The sequence below is a fragment of the Aplysia californica genome, unplaced genomic scaffold (genome assembly GCF_000002075.1).
Source record: "Aplysia californica isolate F4 #8 unplaced genomic scaffold, AplCal3.0 scaffold00664, whole genome shotgun sequence".
NCBI classification, from domain to species: domain Eukaryota; kingdom Metazoa; phylum Mollusca; class Gastropoda; order Aplysiida; family Aplysiidae; genus Aplysia; species Aplysia californica.
Genome location: NW_004797934.1, coordinates 417,646 through 441,591, shown reverse-complemented (window position 1 = coordinate 441,591; position 23,946 = coordinate 417,646). Strand labels below are relative to the sequence as shown.

At 39.3% G+C, this 23,946-nt stretch overlaps 2 protein-coding genes across 2 annotated transcripts in view; one reads left to right on the top strand and one right to left on the bottom strand.

Moving 5' to 3' along the window:
* The window catches only part of LOC100533212 (mitogen-activated protein kinase 1), a 24,335-nt gene extending 11,766 nt beyond the window's left edge, over nt 1–12,569 (top strand). The window contains exons 7-10 of the mRNA XM_005108159.3: nt 1,758–1,837; nt 2,243–2,321; nt 2,764–2,873; nt 3,306–12,569. Of these exons, the coding sequence (XP_005108216.1) occupies nt 1,758–1,837; nt 2,243–2,321; nt 2,764–2,873; nt 3,306–3,428 (392 nt within the window). The 3' untranslated portion in view covers nt 3,429–12,569. The remainder of the gene's footprint in view (nt 1–1,757; nt 1,838–2,242; nt 2,322–2,763; nt 2,874–3,305) is intronic.
* Nucleotides 12,570–16,139: 3,570 nt separating this feature from the next.
* Nucleotides 16,140–23,946, bottom strand: part of LOC101852574 (uncharacterized protein DDB_G0271670) — a 20,217-nt gene continuing 12,410 nt past the window's right edge. The window contains exons 2-5 of the mRNA XM_005108158.3: nt 23,211–23,345; nt 21,624–21,807; nt 19,988–20,067; nt 16,140–17,739 (exon numbers count right to left, since the gene is read on the bottom strand). Of these exons, the coding sequence (XP_005108215.1) occupies nt 16,364–17,739; nt 19,988–20,067; nt 21,624–21,807; nt 23,211–23,301 (1,731 nt within the window). The 5' untranslated portion in view covers nt 23,302–23,345 and the 3' untranslated portion in view covers nt 16,140–16,363. The remainder of the gene's footprint in view (nt 17,740–19,987; nt 20,068–21,623; nt 21,808–23,210; nt 23,346–23,946) is intronic.

Here is a 23,946-nt window from a genome sequence, read left to right as displayed (position 1 = left end):
CCCCCCCTCCAATTTAAAAAAAGATTCTCTGTACTAATGGGCTGGACACATCGTCATTTCAGACGGCCTTACTCAAGTCAGGCTAACAGTCTGTCATTGACTTAATAATCTTCTTATCATTGACTTACTATGGTTGTGAAAGTCCATCCAGGCAGACAGATGGTTGGTGGGTACTCTGGTGTGGTTTGCTCTTTCTTCCCTATCAAACATCTATTATTATTCTGATCTCTTCTCCTTTTTCGTCTTTGTTACTCTCTTGTAACACCTTTAATATTCGTCTCTTAAATGACTGACCTTTTTGTGTTGCAAGTGCTGTAAAACTCTTACTAAAACACCACTCCCCTTGCATTCTTTTAGTTTATGTGAGCCTTTTTCCCCAAAAAAGATTTCTCTGTGGTAATGGGCAAGGCACACCGTCGTTTCAGCCAACCTTACTTGAGCCAGGCTGACAATCTATCATCGACTTACTATGGTTGTGAAACTCGATCTGGACAGCCATGGAGAAAAAAAAAAGAAACCCCTCTGGCTATAAAATAACTAACGTTAATACGATCTCCTGAGTTATTGATCCGGTGACTCTACGCACGAGATGGCACCAGTGAAAGCTTGGGTTGTCACTGGGGATTCCCACAGAGGGGAGGTGGATATATATTCACCTCTTGTCGCAAGCTATCCGTTTAAGTCCAGATTTTGAGAATTTTTACTTTTACTACCTACCACAGCTCTGTCAAATATGCACTTTTCAACATCACCAAAATGCAGTTTAATGCTACGGTCAAGGCTTACAATTTTTCCCCCTTTTTATTATTCCTGGTAGGAATAATACCCCAAAAAAACTAGAGGGAGGGGTTTGTCTCTTGTGTAAAAAGTGTGCTTAAGTGGGTTGCTTGTGACACTGACAATTTGGACAGGAAGCTGTTTAACTGTTTTAAGCTCAGAAAGAAAAATTTTGCAGGAAAGAGAAAAAAACTGAATTCCTTCATCTGTAGCATGTATCTTTTCTCGTTTTTTTTCCCTCTCCATATTTAGGGCAAATGCAACCGATACCACAGATAGAAAAACTGCACAAATTTTTTTTAAACGTTCAAAATGTTCGGCTTAGTACATCGGAGCAGTTGGGTTCACGGGGTCTGCTGCTGGCAGTAGCTTAGGCTGAACTGTTTTATACCAACCTATTTACTACGATGAGCTGACGGGCTGTTCCTGTTGGCTCTGACAAGCTGTATGTGTCATATCGGTGGCTCGACTTTATAAACGCTCAAACTATTCTGGTTCAGACTTTCAGAAACAACATCAATATTTTGATTTGGAAATATTTGTTTTTATTTTAAATTCCCATTTTGATAACTTTTTATTTAATGTAAAATGTATTACAAACTTCTATACTTTCCCTCTTTTTTTGTGTCTGTATATACACCCTCCCAAGCACTAAATGACTAGCATTGTGGGTGGTTGGCAGGCGATCTGGTGGGGCTTGCTCCTTCTTTCCTATCAAACATCTAGTCATCTTTATCTCTCCTTTTGAATTTCCTTTTTATGCTACTCTCTAGAAACACCTCTAATCTTCAACACTGATACAACTTAATTGTGTTGCAAGTGCCATAAAACTCTTACTAAAACTAAAACCTTTGATTTTTGGCACTTATGCAATCTAATTGTGTTGCAAATGTTGTAAAACTTTCAAAAAATCTAAACTGATTGTATTTAGGGAATCTCGTTGTTCCCCCACCCATGTAGTGTTTCTTAACGGCTCGTAGACCTGGACCAGTTGAACCACATACTGGGTGTGTTGGGGTCTCCCAGCCAGGAGGATCTGCAGTGTATCATCAATGACAAGGTAAAGTTAACTCTAAGCTACAATCAATACTGTCTAAGACAAGCCACCCTTTGTCGAGGAGGAAAGTGGCCATCTTAGGCAGGTGATTTTTTATACACAGTGTCATTATGTAAAAAAACAAACCCGCAGTGTATCATCAATGACGAGGTAACATTAACTCTAATCTACAGTGAAAACAGCGCAAGCTGATGGTTAAGCACTCAAACTCAAAACACTAACAAGGGTGGTGTGGGGAATGCAAGTTTAAAATGCCTTACCCAAGGACACAACATCAAGCCACTGACAGGGCTCTGGAACCCACAACCTTCTAGCTGTAAGCCCAGCAACCTAAACACTAGATCACCGACATCACATCCCATCACAGGCTAACGTTTTGTGTGTAACACTTTCCCCTTCCTCCCACAGGCACGAGGGTACATCCAGTCCTTACCCTTCAAACCGAAAGTACCATGGAACAAGTTGTATCCAAACGCAGATGTAAAAGGTCAGTGGCATGGTCATGGTACGGTCATGGAGTATTCCTGTGTTCTGTAAAACTCTTGACTGCTTCATCATTTTTGATGGCTGGTTGATTAGTTACAGTGCTTTTTACTGTTACTGCTACATCATTTTTGATGGGTTGGTTAATAAGTTGAGGTGAAAAAAAAAGGTGTTATTGGATGGACTGTGTCTTTGGTTGGTCCTACTTCTTCACTCATGCTGTGTCTTTGGTTGGTCCTACTTCTTCACTCATGCTTTGTCATGTATGTCTTGCTTTTTTTTTTTTCAAGCTTTAAAATAAGATAATACTGCAGTATTGATAGTATGTGTCTGTTTAATTATTAATGATGATGATAATGAGGAGTTGAGGGAGTTGAGCTCTTTAATTGCACTTTACTTCATACAAAGCATTGGAAACTGACCGTGTGTCTTGTGTTTGTCCCCAGCCCTGGATCTGTTAGAAAAGATGTTGACCTTCAACCCCAACAAGAGAATCACTGTGGAGCAAGCCCTGGCTCACCCGTACTTAGAGCAGTACTACGACCCGGCAGACGAGGTCAGAGCCCAGTGTTGCATCTCTCTCTCTCTCCCTCCCTCTCTCTCCCTCCCTGTCTCTCTCTCTCTCTCTCTCTCTCTCTCTCTCTCTCTCTCTCTCTCTCTCTCATGCTCTTCCTCTGTTTCACTCTCTCTCTTTTTCTCTTCTTCTCTTTTTCTCTATATATTTTTGTCTCTATGTCTCTCTCTCAATTTTGCGTTACCATGTGTGTTTCAGCTGTAATAATCGGCAATTTTGTGTTACCATGTATGTTAGAGATGGAATAATCAGCAGTTTAGTGATACGATGTGTGTTTCAGCTGGAATAATCAGTAATTTTGTGTTACTATAATATGTTCTTTCACCTGAAATAGTCAGCTATTCTTTGTTACTGTTACTATATGTTCTTTCAGCAGGAATAATCAGCAATTTTGTGTTTGTGTGTGTGTTTCAGCCGGTAGCGGAGGAACCCTTCACCTTTGAGATGGAGCTGGACGACCTCCCCAAGGAGCGACTGAAGGAGCTCATCTTCCAAGAGACCTTACAGATACAGGACAAGAACCTGGAGCACTCTTAGGACTGGACGTTTTGCAGGCTGCTTGACCACTGGGGGCAGGAAGGGGTGGGAGGAGACAGGGTTGCTGTGAAGCCATTTTTTTCCCCTTCTTGTGAAATCAAAAAAATGGGACAACTGATTGTAACTCCTTTAAATAAGTACATATTTTTTTCCTCCTGAAATAAAAAAAAAATTGTCTTTTCCCTAGTCTTTTCAGACCAAATTCAAGAAATATACCTTTTGTACTTCTTTTATGGAGGGCTTTTCCAGTTATGTCAATTTTAAAATCTATGTCTGTCCCAGATAGTTTATGTAATTCAGTCACGTCTATGATGTCCTCATCCAACTGAGATCTGAAAAAAAGATTTCGTTGTCAATGAGAACTTATTTTTGCCACATGGCAACCCTGTGTGGTGAGAGGGGGATGGGATGTGCTGGGTGTAGTGGTGTCATCTTGCCGACGCTGTCGGCAACAAGACATTGATGTCACAAGCGTGTTTTGATCTGAAGGGCTCGGCGTGGTTTCTGCATGTTTGTCATGGAGTTTCATTGCTCTGTGCAATGCAGCAGCAACATTTGTGTCACGGCAGTGTGGAGTCGGGCGCTCGTCAACTTTTAGAGGCATATTGGATTGGTATAATTCTAAAACTTTTTGAATTGTCTTTCTGCTTTTGATGAAAAAAAACACGAAATTACCCTTGTATCTTTAATAGAAGTTGAGATATGTATAATTGAAGGAGATTGGGGTTGTCTGATGTCAGACGTAAAATTGATGAGAAAATAATGATCAAAGTTTAGTGACTCCCATTTTTACGTTTTTTGTGCCTTTGATCAACGTTTTTGAGAAAAATGCAATAAGAAATGTGTTTTTCGATGGACAATGAGCCCCCACCCACCTACAAAAATTGATAAAAATTGCATTTTGATGAGCGCCTGATTTCACCACAATGCCGCACACATGTGGCTCTCATTTTTGCATAAAGAATTGTGGAGGATCTTGTTTTGTGAAGAGGGGGAGGGGTATGTTTTAAAAAAATGCTTAGTCTTAGTTTTTCACTGTACAATAGAGCTCATTGTAGCACGATGCACTGCTACAAGCAGTTGATCTCAAGTGTTCTGTAATAGTGTTTCAGCAAAGCTTGAATGACGTCTGCTTTTGGGGCTCTGCCTGCCAATTTAACAGCTTCCTGTGTCTACATGTATATTGTCAGCTGAAGTTCTATGCGGAACATAACCTTCTGCTATTTTACTCCCAGTAGCTTGAAAAAAAAAATGTATTCTTCGCCACTTTGCGGCCCAGTGTACTATATATACAAAAGTTATGTGTAGGATGGTTGTTATGTTGAGAAAATGAAATATATTGTATGTCATGAAGAGAGGAGATTGCCCAGTATGAGTTTTCGCAGAAAGCCTGAGCTTGAGTGATATCCGGTCATATTGTACGACGTATCACACTGAAGTTTTCTGTGACACTTGACCTTTTTTTTGGTGTGTTTTCCATTATGTTACTATGATGGCGGTTATTCCATGAACTACAGTGCTAAATGAGCTTGTACATTCATACTGTCGTTAAGCTGTTCCAATGTACTAAGCCCAGATCGCAAAAATTTTTTCAAGAGAAAAAAAAAGACGTTTCATTCATTAAACAATTGTACCTATACCATATCTTCTTTTCTTGCCTTGTTCACAGTAGGAATTTGAATTTCGACTGAATATTTTTTTAGCACATGCTGCGGACACCTCAGAATTTTGGGCTTGGTACATCTGAACAGCTATGAAACTTTTGTGTTATGTAACCTGCAGGTTGTTTGTTTCCCCTTCATATCCTGTTGGTTTTGTTTGTTTTTTTGTTTTTTTTGTGCTCTGAAACATCAGATTTTGTAAAATTACATTATTATCTTTTGGAGTGGGGAGGCTTTAACTTTTTTTCCACCTTCATCTTCTCACTCAGCCCCATGGTGGAACCTAGGCAGGGCTTCAACCCAAGAATTTTGTCTCTCCGGGGTCCAAAATGATCCTACTATGCTGAAAATGCCTATATATGTCTATATCTATATATGTGAAAAAGTGTGTGTACGGATGGAAATGTTACTTTGTCACAAATGACTGTGGGCTGTAATTCTGGGGCCTGCCTCGTCAACATTTCTGTAGGTGCCAAGCTACGTTGTTTCTTCTCATTGTTAGTGGAAGGGAGACAACTGACACATATCACAAACTATTTACATTGACGTTTATTTTCCCCTTAGGCGTGGCCGGACAGTTTCCTGCAGCATCTGTGATGTTTCATTTCAGGAGGGGGGGCTGCTACCCATCTGTTGTTTGATTAATTCCCAGCCTGGATGGTCTGGGCTGGGTCAAGCTTTTATGACTGCATGTGTCTGGAAAGAAAAGAGTTCTTTTACAACAAGAGGCTGGGTGCTTTTTTTCCCTCAAGTTTCTCATAATCTAAAAATGTCTTTTATGTATGTTTGGGTGACAAATTTTTTGCCTGGTTGTTTCTGAGGTGTTTTTTTTCGAAGAGGAGCATCTTTCAGGAACATTTTGTTTAGGAATAGATGTATGCAGGGGTTGTGAGATAAGTTGTGTTTCAGGGACATCTGGTTTAGTGTTGTATGCTGGATCTGTGAGGTATGTTACCAGCATCTTTTGAAAACATCAGGTTTAGGAAGAAAGTGTTGTATGCTGGGTATGTGAGATATTTTCTGTTTCCACCGAGTACTGTTGATGGTGTTAGTGTTTAGGTAGTGGGGGACAGGTGACAGAGAACACAGTAGCTTCGATGCATGGCATGATAGCTCCGTGAAATTTTCTCTTAATAGTTATGGTGATTATAGTTTGTAACTCAGCTTGATGAAAATGAAGACATTTTACATGCTTTCTTGGAATGGGGATTGTGTTTTGACAACTGCCTTGTCTTATAATTATGTAGACCAGAAAGGTGAAACATCATTTTTTGCTCTTCTTGTAAAATCCCCTGTTTGGTTGTTTATAGTTTGTTCAGTGTGAAGGGAGCTTTTGAGGGAGAAAATTTTGTAAAAATGCTTCCCATAAACTGGATGTTCATGCACAATTTTCCATATTGAATTAAAATTTGAGGACATTAGTTCAACGTTTGACAAATTTTTCTAAGGAAAGAGAAGATGAGATTATGTGATAAAGTTTGTTTTTCTTGGAAGAGATTATGTGATAAAGTTTGTTTTTCTTGGAAGAAAATGGTGTAATATACTCTGAAAATAATACTAGGTGAGAGGGGACTGAACCATAATTTGTGAAGTTTTCTGTTGAAAATGATGCGTAGCCCGTGTGAGGTGTCCTGTAGTAGAACTTTGCTGGGAGACCCTATGGATGCATAATTGTGGTACCGTGCCATGCCACCTGCAGGAGAATATGTCAGGAGCAGGAGACAGGTCAAAAGATCAAAAATTTAAGATGGGTGGGGGTGTCACCATGTCTCAAAACATGTCAAATCGGTTAATTGACTGTGAGATGAGTTGTAGTCTGTTTTAGAATTTTTTTCCATGACTACCAATTAATATTCATGGACCTGTAAGTTGAGGATTGTTGTGAGTTTCAGGTGGTATACTTTTTTGTGTCCTTTAATCTGTTAAGAAACTGAGGGGTAATTTTTTAAAATCATGGACAAAAATATGTTTGAGCAATACTGAATTATAGTCTGAAGGGAACATTGTAGTTTTGGGTTGGGGGTTGTTTTTTTGGTAAGACGACAAAAATCTGTTGCGAGCCCTATTTTTTTTCTTCTTCTTTAATTCATTGATAAAGAAAATTGTGTGACCACAACTTGACGAGAGTTAAAAAGTGATAATCTGTTTCCAGACGCGAATTCTTTGGGCTCAGTTGTGAGGTTTGCGGGAGCTTGGTGTTGTTCCTATTTGAGCTCTGTGATTGGCCAGGGAGCTGTCCCTGTGATGTTTCTCTTGTTGCTTCTTGTACGATGACGACGACAATGACGATGACGACGAGTATTACAACAGTGACATTTATTACTCTGGAACATTGGATGTAGATATTTCATAAAGAGTTGTAAATTTCATATTCATCCTTCTCAGCTGTGTGGTCTGTTGCCATCCACATCATGCTCTTGTTTAGTGGGTTTTTTTTCTATTCCAGTGGATGTCTTCATATATTATGCTTTAGTTAGTGTGCTCCTTGTCCGTGGCGTATATGTGTATATGTTTATGGTACACATCATGTGTGTAATCAACGCTTGTCATATGAATTTATATAGAACCTCATCCGACTCTGCAGCTTTAAATGTGTTCACGCGCAACAAGCAAACAAACGCCAGCTCGTGTTTGTTGTGGAAGGGAAATAACTTGTGTCTGCGCGTTTCCTTCAGGATCTTTGAAGCTTCTACTTCAAGTACTTGGAATAACTCTTGATGTTCAGTTTTTCTTTTGCTGTCTTTGTGGGAGAGTTGGGGTGGGGAGTGAGTGCAGAGGGAGAGGAGGGGGGGAGGCACGGCGATGACTGCTGTGTAGATCAAATGTGCAAAGTTTCCTCACATTGAGTTAGGAAAGGAGACTGTTACGTGCCGTGTACATGTACACCTTCAGTAGTGTGATCTCCCATCTTCGTTGTCTTTTCATTGTTTCATTTGACTCTTTCAGCTGTGTGGTATATTGCCCCTAGAACTGGGTATTGCATCTGTTTGTGATGACATATATATATATATATATGTAGCTGACAGTTTTTATTTGTTTTTTGTTTTTTTTAGAATAAACAGCTTTTGCACAAATATTATAATAAAAAATAATAATACTAATGATGATGATGATAATATTTACCCGCACATAAATTACAGTTCAGACAGTTGAGAAGGTTTTTTGGGTTTACAACTGTTTTCAAATTCATACTTACATTTGACCAATGAAATGTCATTTCTGGTCAGGAAGGTCAGAATGTAGTTGTTGTTTTTTTTTCTTTTTCTTTGTGTGTGCAGTAGAGCGTAGCTGAGTATATTTTCTGTTGACACCCATGAATGTAGATGTTGCCATTTTGGTTTTGTTTGAGCGGAAGAAATGTCCTGAGGTTGTTCTGAAATCATTCTTATCAAGTGTCTCATTTTTTTCTACCACAGTGCTTGTCAACCTGAGCGATATAATAATCATGGCCCTCTAATGGGGAATTTGGTAATTCTAGTGGGCAATGGGGATTACCTGGGTAGTGACAGGTGATATTTGAATGCCCCCTTTTGGAAATACTTATAGGTGGACGGTGCGATAGTTTTAGCTTCCTAACTTCTGATCTCTGGCAAGCTACTCCCAGCTGCTCGCGGTATGATCCGCTGTGCCGGTGAGCCGGGCTCAGGTGCACTCCTTTCCAACAACTTCGACCTCAAATAGCAGTTGTCAAAAACAGGTATCTTTTAGTTTCTCCCGGAGTTCATTCATTAGATCAAGAACTATTGAAATTGAAATAAATTGATTTGATGACCGATTCAGTGATGTATTTGTCAATTTTAGATTTCGTACCAAAACAGGCCCCAGCATAGTGGGTTTACCCCCCCAGAAAAATAAAAAGTAAAAGAAGTCAATAGTGGGTGCTGGCTAGGACAAAATTGACAGGCACTAGTCTACTGGGATGCTGTGTTGTATTCAGTTGAGCTTGACCCAGACAGGCAGGGGTGAGGTTGCCTGCCTCTTAATGATTTTAAGCTTTTGTGGGGTGGATCGACATTTACAATCTTATCACACAAGGAACTTGTCTGCTACAACTTTTTCTGTTCACTAATGGATTGGGTTTTTTCGTTCTTTTTACTTCTCATTTGACAAGTCTTGTTACTAGTTATGTATTTTCTACTGGTTTTATATTATCACATTCAGGCCTGTGTTCTACACAATACCTCCGTCTCTCGCCCCATATGTTGGTTTTAGCAAAATATCTTGTTGTTTATAGGTGTGGCAAAGAGTATCTATGTAGCAAATTTGTGGTATGTAAAAACAACTTTTTAAGTTGCAGGTGAAAGTTGTTTTTTTAAAATCTGTACAAAGCAAAATTACTTCGTTTCTAATTGTCTGTTGAAATATTTGTTTTGTTGATGTCCACGTAAGGAAAAACAAATTGTTGTATTGCTTTTTATTTTATAATTTTTTCATGTATATTTTATTCAATTGTTGTACTGTTTTTACACTCGTTGAATGTTGTCTTCACCTTTGTTAAGCAAGTCTTTCTTTGCCCCATTTCCTACATGCCCCCACCCCCTACCCCCCTTCTACCCTTCACTCCAGTTATGAAATAGAAATTTCTTTATCATTTTTCTCAATGACATTGCTGTTTGGGAGGCTACTTGCCAGAAATTTGGTCAGTTGTTTTTTTTGGGTGTTTTTTTTGCAGCCAGACTTTGTTTCAGTAAAAAAAACAACAGTTTATTTGTCAGCTGTCACATTTATAAATTATGAAGGTGGTTGGAGGGCACCACTGGTGTGTCCCACTAATTTTCTATCTCTTCTTTTTGTTTCTGACTGCCTTTTCTTGCTTTTTCTTTGCACTTAGCTGCGCTGCTCTTTACTCAAACAAACAAACAATACATTTATATTTCTTTTTGCTTACAGTTGTGTAAGTTCCCCGATTCCCCCCCAAAAGTCCCCTCACCATGACAGCTGATGGCATTTTTTTTTTTAGTAAGGGGTTTTACAGCGCTTGCAACTGCATAAGGTCATATCTGAATCTGTTCACAGTTGTATGTACAGGAGAGAGCTGGCCTTTGTCATACAAAGAAGTATTGTGAGCACAGTCCACCGAGAGAGACTATCTTATGATTTTCCTTGAATTTAGCTTTTTTACGTCAAGGACTGAAAAATAACAATTTCATGTCGAGAACTAAGAAAAAAGTTGTGAAAGTTTGTTAGGTTAATTATAAATATTGGGCGTAAAGTATACATCATCTGTATCATACCGATGATTTTTTGTTTTAAATTTCTTGTGCGAACAAAAATTCCTGTCCCTGCCACCCATTCAAATACTTTACAAATTGAAGAGGACAATTAGTCTAGAGTGGTGCTCGTCCCAGTGACATGCCATTTGTCTAGGTTTTTAAAAAATGTCATACTCTGTTCCTCTCAAGAGCCTAAAATGCTTTTTTCTTTGCATTACCGTCAAACCCCACCCCCACTGCCCTCAATGAAAAAAGAAGAGTGTGAAAGTATTACTGTCGCGAATACTGATTATTGTGGGTTTTTTAATCCCCCATTCCTTTTTGTCCCCCAAAACGTACTGTTCGTTTGTTGTTAATGGTAACTGTCACAAACTGAGTGGCTCATTCTGGGAAAGTTAATTTGACTGGAGATGGAAAATCTAACTCTGTCAGGCTGTATAGAATCTGACAGTTGGTTTTTAAGAATTTAATTTGGTTCCAGGGTAAAATTCACAAGTGATGCCCCTGATTTAGAGCTGCATGCTGATAACGAAATGTGAAAAGCAAAATGTATGGGGAATCTCAGACTTTGCTGCTTTGTCCCTGATGTTAAATTCCAGTTATGACCAATGTTGTATGATTTCAGCCTGGATGGATAACCACATTACATCGGCAAGTATATTTTCAGCAGTTTCTTCTAATGGCTTGATCTCTCAAAGCTATTGCCTTCACTTGGCGCGGTTCCAGTGAATTAAGTGCTCATGAAATTCTAATTTCAGAGTACTCGGTTGTTGTTAGGTGCCTGCTCAAAGAATTGTTTTACATTACTCATTATTTTTTTGCTATCATTTCATGAACAAGAATGACTTTGAAGGCTAAGCTCCGGGTGTGTTCTGTTTCATCGTACAGTGTTGTCTGCCTGAGGGGAACCCTCTTGGGAAGCAAGCAGAGGTTGTTGCTAACTGAATTTTTTAGAGGGGTGGGGGGGGACTATAAACTTCAAAGATAATCCCTACTCCCACCCCTTCCCATATGTCAGCCCAGGGAGTCCTTCTCTCAGGATATGGTTATGTTGCCTTGTCAGAAAGTGACAACTCACTGTTCCTCCAGCATCAGGGATAATGTTCTACACCCAGTTGCTGAAACTTTTCCCATTGGCATCAGTGTAGCGGTTAAGTGCTCACCTGTCAGATGCAGGAGACCTGAGTTTAATTCCTGAGTGGGGAGGAATTTTTTTTCGAGTATCTTGGTTTTTCTCTGCCCGGGTCAGCCCTGACAGGCAGGTACGGAAGCCCACTTCAAGTTAGTACTTAGCATAATGATGTTAATTGTGTTGAAATGGGTGTAAAATCAAGAATTCCTTGATGTTAGGTGGAGGTTGCTCTTATTTGGGTTGCTGTTAATTGGACAGCGCTGTACTAATGCATTCCCTCTGTTTTAGGAGCTTGTGCCAAAAACCCATCTGTCATGATCAGTCACTTGTGACTGGGGTTGTTTTTTTTGCAGGATGATAAACAACAGAATGTCAAAGTTCACTCCTGACTAAAGTTAAAGTTAAAGTCTTTTTGTGATCAGTTTATACTTAACCTCCATAACTTATTTGAAAATGGTGTGAAATATAGTGCAACCACTTTTTCCCCCCATACAGGTGGCTCCAAAGTTTTACTGTTTTGATTCAAACTTGGAGGTTTTTATGCGTTGAAAGGTTTTTTTTGTTTTTTTTAAAGATTCATGAAAAAAGAATTGTTTATGAAGTGGTGCATAATCAGACTATAACTATAACAAATACGGTACTTGAGTTTTCAAGTAGATCTAGTAGTAGAAAAAAATTGGTGACTACTTTCCTCTTTCATCATGTGGGTTGGTTGAGTCTTACCTTAATCTGTTGTCATGTTGTATGCATCCTTTGCACACTTTCAGTGGCTGGAAATTTGTTGTCAAAGCTTGTTTTATAATAAAGAAAACAATATTAAATATTAATAATAACCCCCTTTTCTTATATTGCTATACTACTACTAGTTAAGTATTGAATGTTGGTTCCTTCTAACCTTTGTCCTATTTGTCTTATTGCTGAATGTTGTATCTCAAGCTTCATGTCATGTTGCATTTCCCAATGATTTCCCTTTGAATATGTTTTCTACCTATTATTGTCATAACATTGATAGTTGACTTTCCAGACATGTCATCGCTTTACATCTTCAGCCTACCATGTTCATTTATATTCTTCTGATTGTGTTCAACACAAAGAAAATAATAAGAATTAAATATTGAATTAACGTTACAACCAATGCTATTTTCATTGTTTTTTTGTATTTTTAGTTTCGTAATTTGTAGTTGTTGTAATCAAACAATTTTGTGTGGCTGGTTGGCAGGTGCCCGGGTGTAATTTGCTGCTTCTTTTTTATCAAACATCAATTTTTCCGGATATCGCTTTGTGGGTGGTTGGCAGATGCGCTAGTGTGGTTTGCTCCTTCTTTCCTATGAAGCATCTGTTGTCCTGATCTCTCGTCCTTTTTTGTGTTCATTACCCTCTTTTTGCACCTCTAATCTTCTGCATTTGTATGACCTTACTGTGTTGCAAGAGCCATAAAGCTCTTACTTAAACTTCGTGGGTGGTTGGCGGGTGCTCTGGTGTAGTTTGCTTATTTCCTATGAAACATCTATCGTCTTTATCTCTCCTCCTCCTTTTTTGTGTTTGTTACTCTCTTGTAACACCTCTAATCTTCGGCACTTATATGACATTATTGTGATGTTGCAAGTGCCATAAAACTCTTACTAAAACTAAACTTATTTAAACTTATCTCTTCTCCTTCTTTTCTTTAAATGTAACTCTCTAGTTACACCTCTAACCATCTGCACTTAAATGAACTATTTGTGTCATAAAACTTGTATTGAAACTGAACGTAATTGTACCCATGCTACTCCCAAAGGGGGGATATTAACTCTTTCTTACGCACAATGGAATTGTAAATGGGCTGATTAATCAATGTCATGCTCATACTGTGCCGGAACAACAAAGGGGGAATTGCTGCTTTTTCTTTCCTCATCATTACTATCTGTCATTTTCCTCTACTTCTTTTGTATGTTTGTCACTCTCTTGTGAACAGCTATTTACGGGGTGCCTTGATAGTCGAAGCAGATTTTGTGCTGTAGAGGTTAGAGAGGTGAGCAAGTAAGCTTGATTCTCCGTTTGGACTTCTCTGTTGACATCCACCACTTGGCGCTCATATGACCTATGCAGTTGCGAGCGCAGTAAAACCTTACTAAAAGTAAACTCAAATCTTCTGCACTTATATGGCCTATATGTGTTGGAAGTGCTGCAAAACTTACTAACCATTTAATGTGTGGTGTCCCTCACATTTCCACTGTTTTCAGTAGCAGTACACTTTTTGAAGATACAAGATACTCTAGATCTAGTGAAAACGAAATTCTACAAAACCTCCGTACATCCTCCCTTCAGACCCAAGATGTCCTAGCCAAGGTTCATAAAAGGCAAAAGGAATTAAAATACTAAATGGGATTTGGGGTTTTAGAAAGTAATTTATGTTTTAGCCAATAGTACGTTCGAAGCTATACGTTATACCGAAGTTTTACCGTATAAAGTTATAGCTGCCTACCCCCCCCTCCCCCCGTTATCCCAATTTCTTGGCATAGTGCCCAGCATCTGGGGTGACTAAGGACTAAAGAGGTCACAGTGGGGTTGCAGTTTTATCTTACAGGAACAGGAAACAGCGGACCGTGATCATCGTAGTGTGCAAAGTGTTGGACTTAGTGTGTTTTTGTTATAAGTTATATTTTTACCAGTGCTCTTCAACTGTGTACACTTATTTGTTTCTTTAGTCAAGGGCAGATATTATTTTGACACTTCCTTCAGCTTTCAACAGTCAAGTTGTCCTGCCTCACGAATTTTCTGCGCCTGTGGTGTAGCGGTGAGGCACTTTAACATTTGCATGCAAGAGACCGAGTGGGGAGAACATTTCAATGGAGTACCTGTTGGGATGTTGTATCCCCTTTACCCTGGGTTGGCCTGACAGGCAGGGTTAAAGCCGGCCTCCTAAATTATCTAAATTGTGTCAATAGGTTGCAAAAACTACATGGAAAAAAATACAAGGGAACAGCAGAGAAATGTTTGCAAGAAAGGAAAATGAACTACGGCTATGAGTATAAATGAAACCACTTGCTTTATTAGAAATTTTTGAACACATCTGTCTTTAACCATATACTCATTTCACAAACAACATTTCTTACATAAATAAAGACGACAAAAAAGGGAACTAATCACCTAGACAGGCGAAAACAGCCTTATCAATTACCTGTTTATATTTCTGCTGCCATTTATGTCTTGGAAAAAAATAATCAATTTGACTTCATTAGTAAAGTCCATTACCATTTTTGGCAGAATCCTTTGAACTTCCAAAAATGCCTCGTCCTTTCATAGTTTCATAATAGAAATGAAAAACAAGTGCACACATATCTACAGACTAGCATAATAGCAGACACGCTTTTCAGGTCCCACATTTTTTCTTACATGTATGTTCTTATAAATAAAACAAGTACATAGTGAAATTCGTATTTATATGAAAAGATTTCTGCTTCCTGCCTATTTTGCAATGTGAATGCTAGACTGCTCATTATACATTTCATAATTTCTCTTCCTGTAGTACTCACAAATATATACATTCTTTTGTACACACAAATATATACAATGTAAATCAACAGTGGTATGTACAAAGAGACTATGGAGTCTCAAATTTCAATATTTTCAAGTCAAACTGGGTCACGCTTAAGATTGATTCTGCTCAGTTATTTGAGGTCTCAATGCAAAGCAAGGATCTGCGATATGTTAAATGTTATAAAAATGTATGCACATACCAGATTTACATAACGTTAGTACCCAATTAGAAAAAAAAGAGAAATAGTTTTTAAAAAGTATTTTTGAAACAAAAAGATGGCATCCGACTGATTTTATGTCTCATGAATAAGTTTCTCAGAATTTCGTTATATCACTGCTCCATAAGCTTTCTTCACATATATTGACACTTTATTCTCACTGAGCTAACAACACTCACCATTTATATAATGCAGACGCATAAAAATGGGCAAGATTTTAAAAACAAATGAAGATACAAGACAGTACACATTTTCAAGCAAGATGCTGTTTTTCTTGTCTTGTACCTTTCCAAAAGATTGTTAAACTAATAAAAAAGTAACTACAGTAGGTAGTGAAACAACATATATGAGAATCCCCTGGAGGATGTACAGTGTTGCAGCATCTGATATCACTACACACATTTATGCAACCAATCACAAAAAGGATGAGGTCTATAACGTGCATTCTAAAATCACTCTACAAAAGTCTTATAAACAACAATTTCTCGGTGGGATACTTCAGCTTCCAAGGGCTACAACATCATCCCGGTCAGAACATCTTTGCCCAAGTCATTTTTTGTTTTGTTTTCAGAAAACTAAAAAAACAACAAAAAAAAACTGCTCACTTTACTAAATTTTAGCTAAAATGAAAATGTCTCAATACTTGGACTTTTTAGTACACCTTGATTCTCTGACACAGCCAATGCCATAACCATAACACGGTTCATGTACCCCTCCAACAACGGATCCCTCGAACTACTAAGGCTGGTCCCAACGAATTCGAGCTACCTGTATAATACTGTATATATGGTCGCTTTGAAGGACAAGCGGGCTAACCCAGATTTCCGGGGTTTCTAGAAATCTTGACCTACACCAAAAGTGGGCATTGACCTACCTATAGCAGAAGTTTGGTTTGATTGGTGCGTATATTTGTTGGGATAAATAGAGAAAACTCTCCTTGTCTTTTAAAGGAACTGAAAAAGCATCCAAAAACTTTACCTTTCATTTTGTCAAAACAGCATTTTTCGGGACAGCCTCCATTGTGCTTAAAAACGACCATATATACATTGTCACTTTCAGGTCTCCTTACTAAAAGGTATTGTAAGGAGAAGCACAAACCATTGGAGCTAGAATACAAGTATGTAAAATTTGACGTATTTTATTTTGACCTTCCCTAATGCTAAATGCTCAGCTACAGGTGTGAGTTGCCCAGTTACGAACCACTACTTGGAGGCGGGGCACCAGCAGGCAAAGGTATATCACTAACATTGTCCACCAGAGGCCTCTCCGCATCAACTGCAGCAGGAGCAGTGAGTGCAACATCAGCGGGGTCCTGCGTTAATTCCTCCAGGTTTACAGCAACGTTTGCAACAGATCCGTCACTGGTAGATTCTGATGTCACCACCATCGATGTTGTTGTTGTTGCTGTCAGAGGCTGGGCATGTAACTCGATGCTGCTGGTGGTCTCTGTCACTGACGAGGTGACGCCACTGGCAGCAGATGTAGAATTAACGCTAGTGTTCTGAGCAGATGTGGAAACAGGAGACGGCGCAGAGTTGCCGGGAGATGGGATTTTTGAGAGAGTTGAAGAAGACGGTGCTGTTGTTGTTGTGGGGTTATTGATCACATGAGGAGTTGATGTAACGGGGGAGGGATTTCTTGCCATAGTGGATGACTCTAACACAGAGGACGGCTGACTGGCTTGGGCCGGGGCAGATACAGAGGGGGTAAGCTGACCGACGCTGCTTGTTGATAATGTCTCAGATGTCTGACCAGGTTTCGTGGACAAACTTGAAGCTGACAAATTTGTCGTTGATCCATTGTCTAGTTGAGATGTCGAGGTTGTGCTGGAAGCACTTGTGACAGCCGCAATTGAAACTTGATCACTGTTGCTGACAGTTACTGAAGAAGTGTCGATGTTTACAGAAACAGTAGTTACAACCGTGGTGCTCACTGGGTCCCTTACACTTGGAAAAACGGTGCTTTGAACTGGAAGAGAAGGCGTGGCAGCAGTAGATTCCTCTGCCGTCGACGAGGCCACTGAAGTGTCCATTGCTTCACTTTTCTCTGGCCCAGACAGAAGAGGAAGATCTCCATCCTTTGACAACACAGAACTAACACTCACAGCAGTCGATGAAGCGAAGGTGACAGAAGTATTGTCAACAGCTGTTGTTGCAGCAGCAGTAGTAGCAGCAGAAGAGTCTACAGTCGAGCTCGTGCTTGTGGATAATGCTGCCCCGCTGTCGCTAGATGGCGTTAGAACACTGATGCTGGAAGAACTGGCTGCATTGATGGGTGAGGAAGACGTAGTGGTCATGGTGGCATTGTTAGCCAATGTGTGGGAAGTGCTGACGGTCGGACCAGCACTACTAACAGTTGCCGTGGTGGTAGCTGGGGTATTGCCAATGGCAACCTTTGGTCCAGGAGAGTTGAAGTTGAGCAGACGCCCGCGTCCAGCTGCTGGGGACCCTTTAGCCCTTCGAGCCTCTCTCTCTGCTGCTCGCTGAAGCTGCTCTCGCCGCAGGGAGTCCATGATGTTGTCCATTCGTGCCACTCGCTTCTCCGTTCTGGGCGTCCGCACATTTCCCCCTGGGGAGAGAAGAAAAACAAAGTTGCAGCATTTGGTCTGAGAACGCATCAATTTGTCTAGGAACGTTTGAACAGGAATTGTCTTGAGAAAAAGATACAGAATGAGAACAATTAAAACCTACTAAAGATTCTCAACTCTGTCAACTGTACGTTCATTAATATAAAAACAGGAAATTTTATAAAATAGTGCATCTCCTTGCATTTAAAAAGAAAAGAACAAAAAAGTGAAGGAAATTCCCTCCCTTTGATTGATTCAATGACTCAGATATGATCAGGAAATAATAAAATGTCATATTATTAAGCAAACTCTCAAAACATGGTAAAGGGCACAATAGAAGGTACAGTAGTCTCCGCCTAAACGCATGGTGCTCGGGAGGGCTCTTTAGCATGTGTTTACACGAACCTGTGCAAAGAGAGGAAGGAACGCAGTCATCTCATGGCCTTGATATTCTAGTGACCTACTGTACAGTAGTCTCCGCCTAAGATCCCGGTGCTCAGGAGTAAGAAAAATGTGGGATCTTAGGTGAACCGGGATCTAAGCCGATGAACTCAGGAAAGAATCTATGGTGACCCATGTAAAGACTCACGATCAGTAAAATGGTCTCCCTCCACTCTAAAATGAACTGACTTGAACCCTGGGTGGGTTTATGACATGGCGAGCAAAGACTGGTTAACCTTGACGGCCTATCACAGTGCATAGTGGCATGAGGCGTGCCATTTTCACTTATCCAATCGTAAGTTTCAAGGTCTATGCTTATCCAGTTGCCCCTCCCCTTTACCTGTAGAAAATTTATAGCTTTCCGTCTCTGACCTACTCCCCCCCCCCCCTGCCGTTACGCACCACTACGTTGTGACCACCTCAATTAAAATTCAGTCAGTCTCGAAAATTCGGGAATAGAGAAAACTGCCGCAATAGTCAATGAAGAGTTCATGGTTCGATGTGATCCCCCCTGGAGCGAGGTGATGTAAGTTTAAGTGGAGAGCTCAGATGCGAGTGCGATGTTTGGGGAAAACAAATGCGTCAGTCAGTTCACACATCGATGTGATCCCATCTGGGGCAAACATTGTACCGTTTCATCCAGCTTTACAACGATCATATGATCATATTCATGAGAATGGCTGATCCATGACACGACGGGTGGTTCATTGACCTCAACTTTTCCCTCTCGGTTGATCGGCTGTGCCCGCCAGGGTTTTTATTCCGTAAATTATGATCAGAAAGGCAGGATCTTAGTTGAATGTAGACCTTCAGAGTGAATCAGAGCGGGATCTTAGGGGTGACTTTTGTATAGTAAAAATTGTTTTCTTAAAACAGCGGGATCTTAAGCGAACCTGGATCGTAAGGGATAGGATCTTAGGCAGAGACTAACGTATAGCTTTTCTGCAATTGTTAGCCCACCACATAGCCTAAAAATAAATAACCTTGAAGCCTGTGAACCTCTAAAATACAACTACAATAGAACCTGCTGTAACGGCCATCAGTAATAAAAGACAATCACCTGTACAAATTTTATAGCCACTTATCATTGCATCCCTTGCATATTTTTTATATTACAATGCCACTGTGGCTGTAGGGGTTCTCGTGGTCTAGAGGTTAATGTGTCCACCTCTCATTCAACAGGTCCCTGGTTCGAATCCGGATAGTGATGAAAAAAATTTCTTCTATAACATTTTCTTCTTTCACATCCTTTCCTGCTTTCTAATAATGGTCTGTCGTCTGCTTTCGTTTCCACTTTCTACCCCCACCCCCTTTGCCCCCCCCCCTCGGCTCCTGACTCTTTCTACATCCTTTCTACTGCTACTCCTGGCTTCTTCATACTGCTGTCTTTCAGCCACACCCCTGATCTTATGGTAGGAAAGATCTACACCAAGCCTTCTCGGATAAGGGCGAAAAATCTTGGAGGTCCCGTGTGCAAGTTGTGCACATTAAAAATCCTTTGGAGGTTCAAATCGATATGAGTAGGGTTCGGCCGCCACGCTGGCAAAATTCAAAATTTCCTAAAGCCCAGCGCCGTAAAGCACTTACCTGAACAAATTTTTTTTAAAGTGCCACTGTGTAAGACAGTCACCTATGCGAAGAACTTTGCATAAATTTGAAATACATGAACCAGGCTGTACTGGATCTAATCCCTATTCCCCCCCTCTTTTCTTTACAACTTATTTTATTCACTTGTACTTTGAATATCTTGTTTTTTCCAGCCACTCCACATCCACAGCGACATGTTTCTCTATGACTTTTCCCACATACCTGGGGTTCTCCTTGGGGTGAGTTTCGTACCAACGTCTGACGGTGTTTCGTCAAAATCAAAAGCGCTCGGCTCCGGCACACTGAAAATTAAAGAAAAAAACTTAACAAAACCAAACACAAGTGAAAGATTAAGACAGTACCTCCCACTTGACCGCTCATTTCAGACACTGCAGATTGAAAAAGCAGAGTTGAGCTTAAGCTGGTAGAGCTATTTTCAAAACCTACACCTGACTATCATCTAACACCCCAAAATAAGCCCCCTTCCTAGCAGTGAAAAAAACCCCAATACAAATGTTGTTGTCACCATCATATACAAAAACTATCAATTTAAGTTTCAGACTTCACAAAGCAGAAATGTATGCAGAAATATATTATATTTGATATTTTACTAACCCAACATAAATCAACAACTTGAAAAAAAAATCCAAAAGCCTTGTCAAATAACAAAAGTTCAACTAACACTCTCCAATACCTTTCAAAATGAAAAAAGCAGATAGTGTTTTTGACTACAGTAAAGTCCACTTATAACGAGTCCTGAAATAACAAGAAGTGTTATAAAGACACAATAGTAAAGCCTCGGTTTTTTTTCCCCTTCTCAATCTTTGTAAATAAAAACACTGCTATTGGCGCAATCAGACAAACATGTGAGCCGGTTATAGCGGAATATTGCTGCTGCTGTGCACAGTCCATAGGCCAATTATACATATAAACCTCGCCAGTTGAGAAACTTTTTGGTGATCTAGCGAAACAAAGAATGGGAGAGTCAACGTGTGCCAACAATAAAGGCCAGAGCGAATGAGATTGAGAGGGGAGGGTGTGGCATGCGCAGACAAGTAGAACGCATCACGTGATAGGCCAGCCTAGTCAAGATTATCTACGCCTACCATGCCTCTCACTTCTCTGATGCGGGGATGGAGAAGTCACGGTGCTGTGATGGATGGAGTGAATGTGTGATGAGAGCAAGCAGATGGAACGCACCACAGGGTGTGGTGAGGTGGGGGACAATACAGCGGGCGAGTTAGCCTAGAGACCTTTCTTTCTGATCGCCAACGCAGAGCTGTCAACATCACTAGCGCTAGAAAAAGAAACCCGATTTGACTTTTGATCTCGTAAGACCAAGAGGTCATGTTGAACAAAACCATCATCAGGGGAGATAACAAAAAGAAATAAACAGAACACTAAACTCATAGATTATGCCTACTTTATTATTTCCCTTGAATTTATTCCTGGATCCCTTATGATGAGCATCCTGCTATAATTTCGCACCAGACCCCTCCCCCTCGTTATAACAGGATTCCACTGAATTTCATTAATCTCCATGCAAGCAAACTAACACTCTTGAAACATGAATATGTTAACCAACTCAACACAAATTTTCATTGTTAAAGACAAGAGTCTAAACACTGATATTTTTTTCATCATAAAATTCTGGGCAGCCATTAAATTCATCTCATTCAACATTTGTTATCATTACTACTTAATTTTTCCTTTAAAGAAGAAAAAAAAAAAACTGTTCAGAAATTTCCATCTTATCATTTTAGAAGCTCAAAAAAGTTTCCTGAATTAAACAAATTATTGACCTCATCATCACAGGTATCCTTTAAGTATGAAAAACAAATACATCAATAACAGGTACCTTGTGACTTCCTCTTTTATGTCATCTTCATCCAACTCCATACCCTCCTCCCCATCATTTTCTTCCTTCACGACCACTTCGGGCAGCCGTCGGCCAGGGCAGGTCCAATTCAAGGGGAGAGTACCTCCTTCACTCAACTTTTTGAACATTGACAATATAACATCTGCTTTAGGCTGCCAAACACCTGGTGAGCACAAATTTACATTCTTTTAGTTCACCTTAAAGTATCATATACATATTTAAGAAAAGAGAACCATCTGTACTAATAATATATAAAGGCATTAATCGAAAAGTACATTGTTTATACAATATTTTAAACAAACTCCAGTAAAGATTATTTTAAGAAAGATTGTTAAAATGAAACATTGGCTTGTGTTACAAATCAATCTAAAAGTATTTCTATCTAATATAAAATAAATTTCAAATCATATGGCCAACGCTCTTTTTCATATTTTGCCCCACTTGTTTGGAATAGGCTTCCAAAAACTATCAGAGAAGCAGAAAATCTAGAAATTTTTAAGAAGAAACTAAAATCATTTCTATTTTCATCATATTTCGATTAGACAGAATGCATCCAAGCTGTAGATCGTTGTGAGTTTGTATGTGCGTATGTGCATATGTATGTATGTATGTATGTATGTATGTGAGTATGTATATGTGTGTGGTGCGTGCGTGAGTGAATATGTGTTTGCATGAGTATGTAACACTATGTATCTTTAAAATTGATTTGTAAATCCATTATATGTATCATGTTAAGCGCATAGAGCATTGCATAAGTGGATATGCACTATATAAATGCAATCCATTATTATTATTATTAATTATAAAGAGCTTTTCTACATTAAAAAGGACACCCGCTATACAATGTTAAAGATCATATATCAGCCATGTCTTAGGCAGACGTCAAAAGCTAATGTTCAGTAACGTTTCTGTTATTCTGTCAGTAGACCCATGTACCTCCTAGTTCTAAAACAGATGAGGTTTGAGAGAAAAAGGACAGAGATAGAATACACACAAGCCCAACAGTGCTCCTGTGCATGAGCATTAATAGCGTTCTTTACTCTTACTTTATCCTTGAGCCCATTTCATCTGGCTCTCTAAAACCAGAGTTTGCCAGAAAAAAAAAATTGGGAGTCACCAGAACCCCCTAGATTAAAATAACATTACAAATCATTCATGGTAAATAAATGTGTTTAAATAAACAAAATAAAAGAAGGGTATTTTCATGCCAATCATGATAAATCGTGCAAATATATTGCAAATAAAATTAAATAGACCTGTGTACTTTCATGTCATTTGCAATGCTGCGCTTGACCCATGGAAACTGAGTTCAAGAAAAAAAAAGGACTACATGCAAATCTGATCAGGGTTCTTCGACGAGCAAATAAAAATTGGAGGGTTCCAATTTTATCGGAGAACTCGGCAGGTCTAATTGGCTTTCTTCCTATGCTGGTAGAAAGAGCAATGTTATGAGAACAGCAGGACTACGCCAGGTCACAAAGCTGATGAACTGAATTACACTAGCTGGAGAGGTACGAAGCTGAAGAACAAAATTACACAGGCTGAAGAGGTGTTAAAAATAGTTACCTTTCTCCTGACTACAGTTATACGTTGCTTCGTCAGCTTCCTCTACCAGCCATGAGTCTGTCACAGACTCTTTTTTCTCAGGATCCGACATAACTATAAGTAGTATGAGCAGGGCAGTGAAGATATTAATATTACCTGAAAATTAAAAGAATTAAACAAACAAGATGAGAATGATTCTTCTGTTTTATCATCGAAAGAATAAATTTAGTTGTTAGCATACTAGACTATTAAAAGAGAACTGTTATCTTTAGAGATATTATGATGCAATCTGAGATAAAGATCCAAACTACTGTACTATTTTTGATTAAAACTATTCAGACTTCAGAGAAGATAAATTAATTTAGAATTTGAGGAAGAAGTCAGATGAAGTAGTAAGTTATTTACTACTTCTACTATACTACGGTGCTACTTGACCCAAAACTCAGCTTAGCCTTTTTATCTAAACTTTTATATCAACTTAAATAATACCAGATTACCGACAGCATACTGACTGACGGTCCTACTAATTGCCGTCCGGAGCCACTCGGACAATTACTTTGTTATTACTATCTTGCTTTACGATTTTTTAATGCAATTTTTTGTCTGTTAACAAAACTGGGTACATTTTTACTTTACTCCCGTACACAGATGCACTACTTCAGGTGTCAAACTGCAGATAACACTTAAAGCCACCAAGACTGTCTCAAATCAATTAGGCCCTATTTTCAAGAAAATTTCAAACCTAATAGTAAAATAT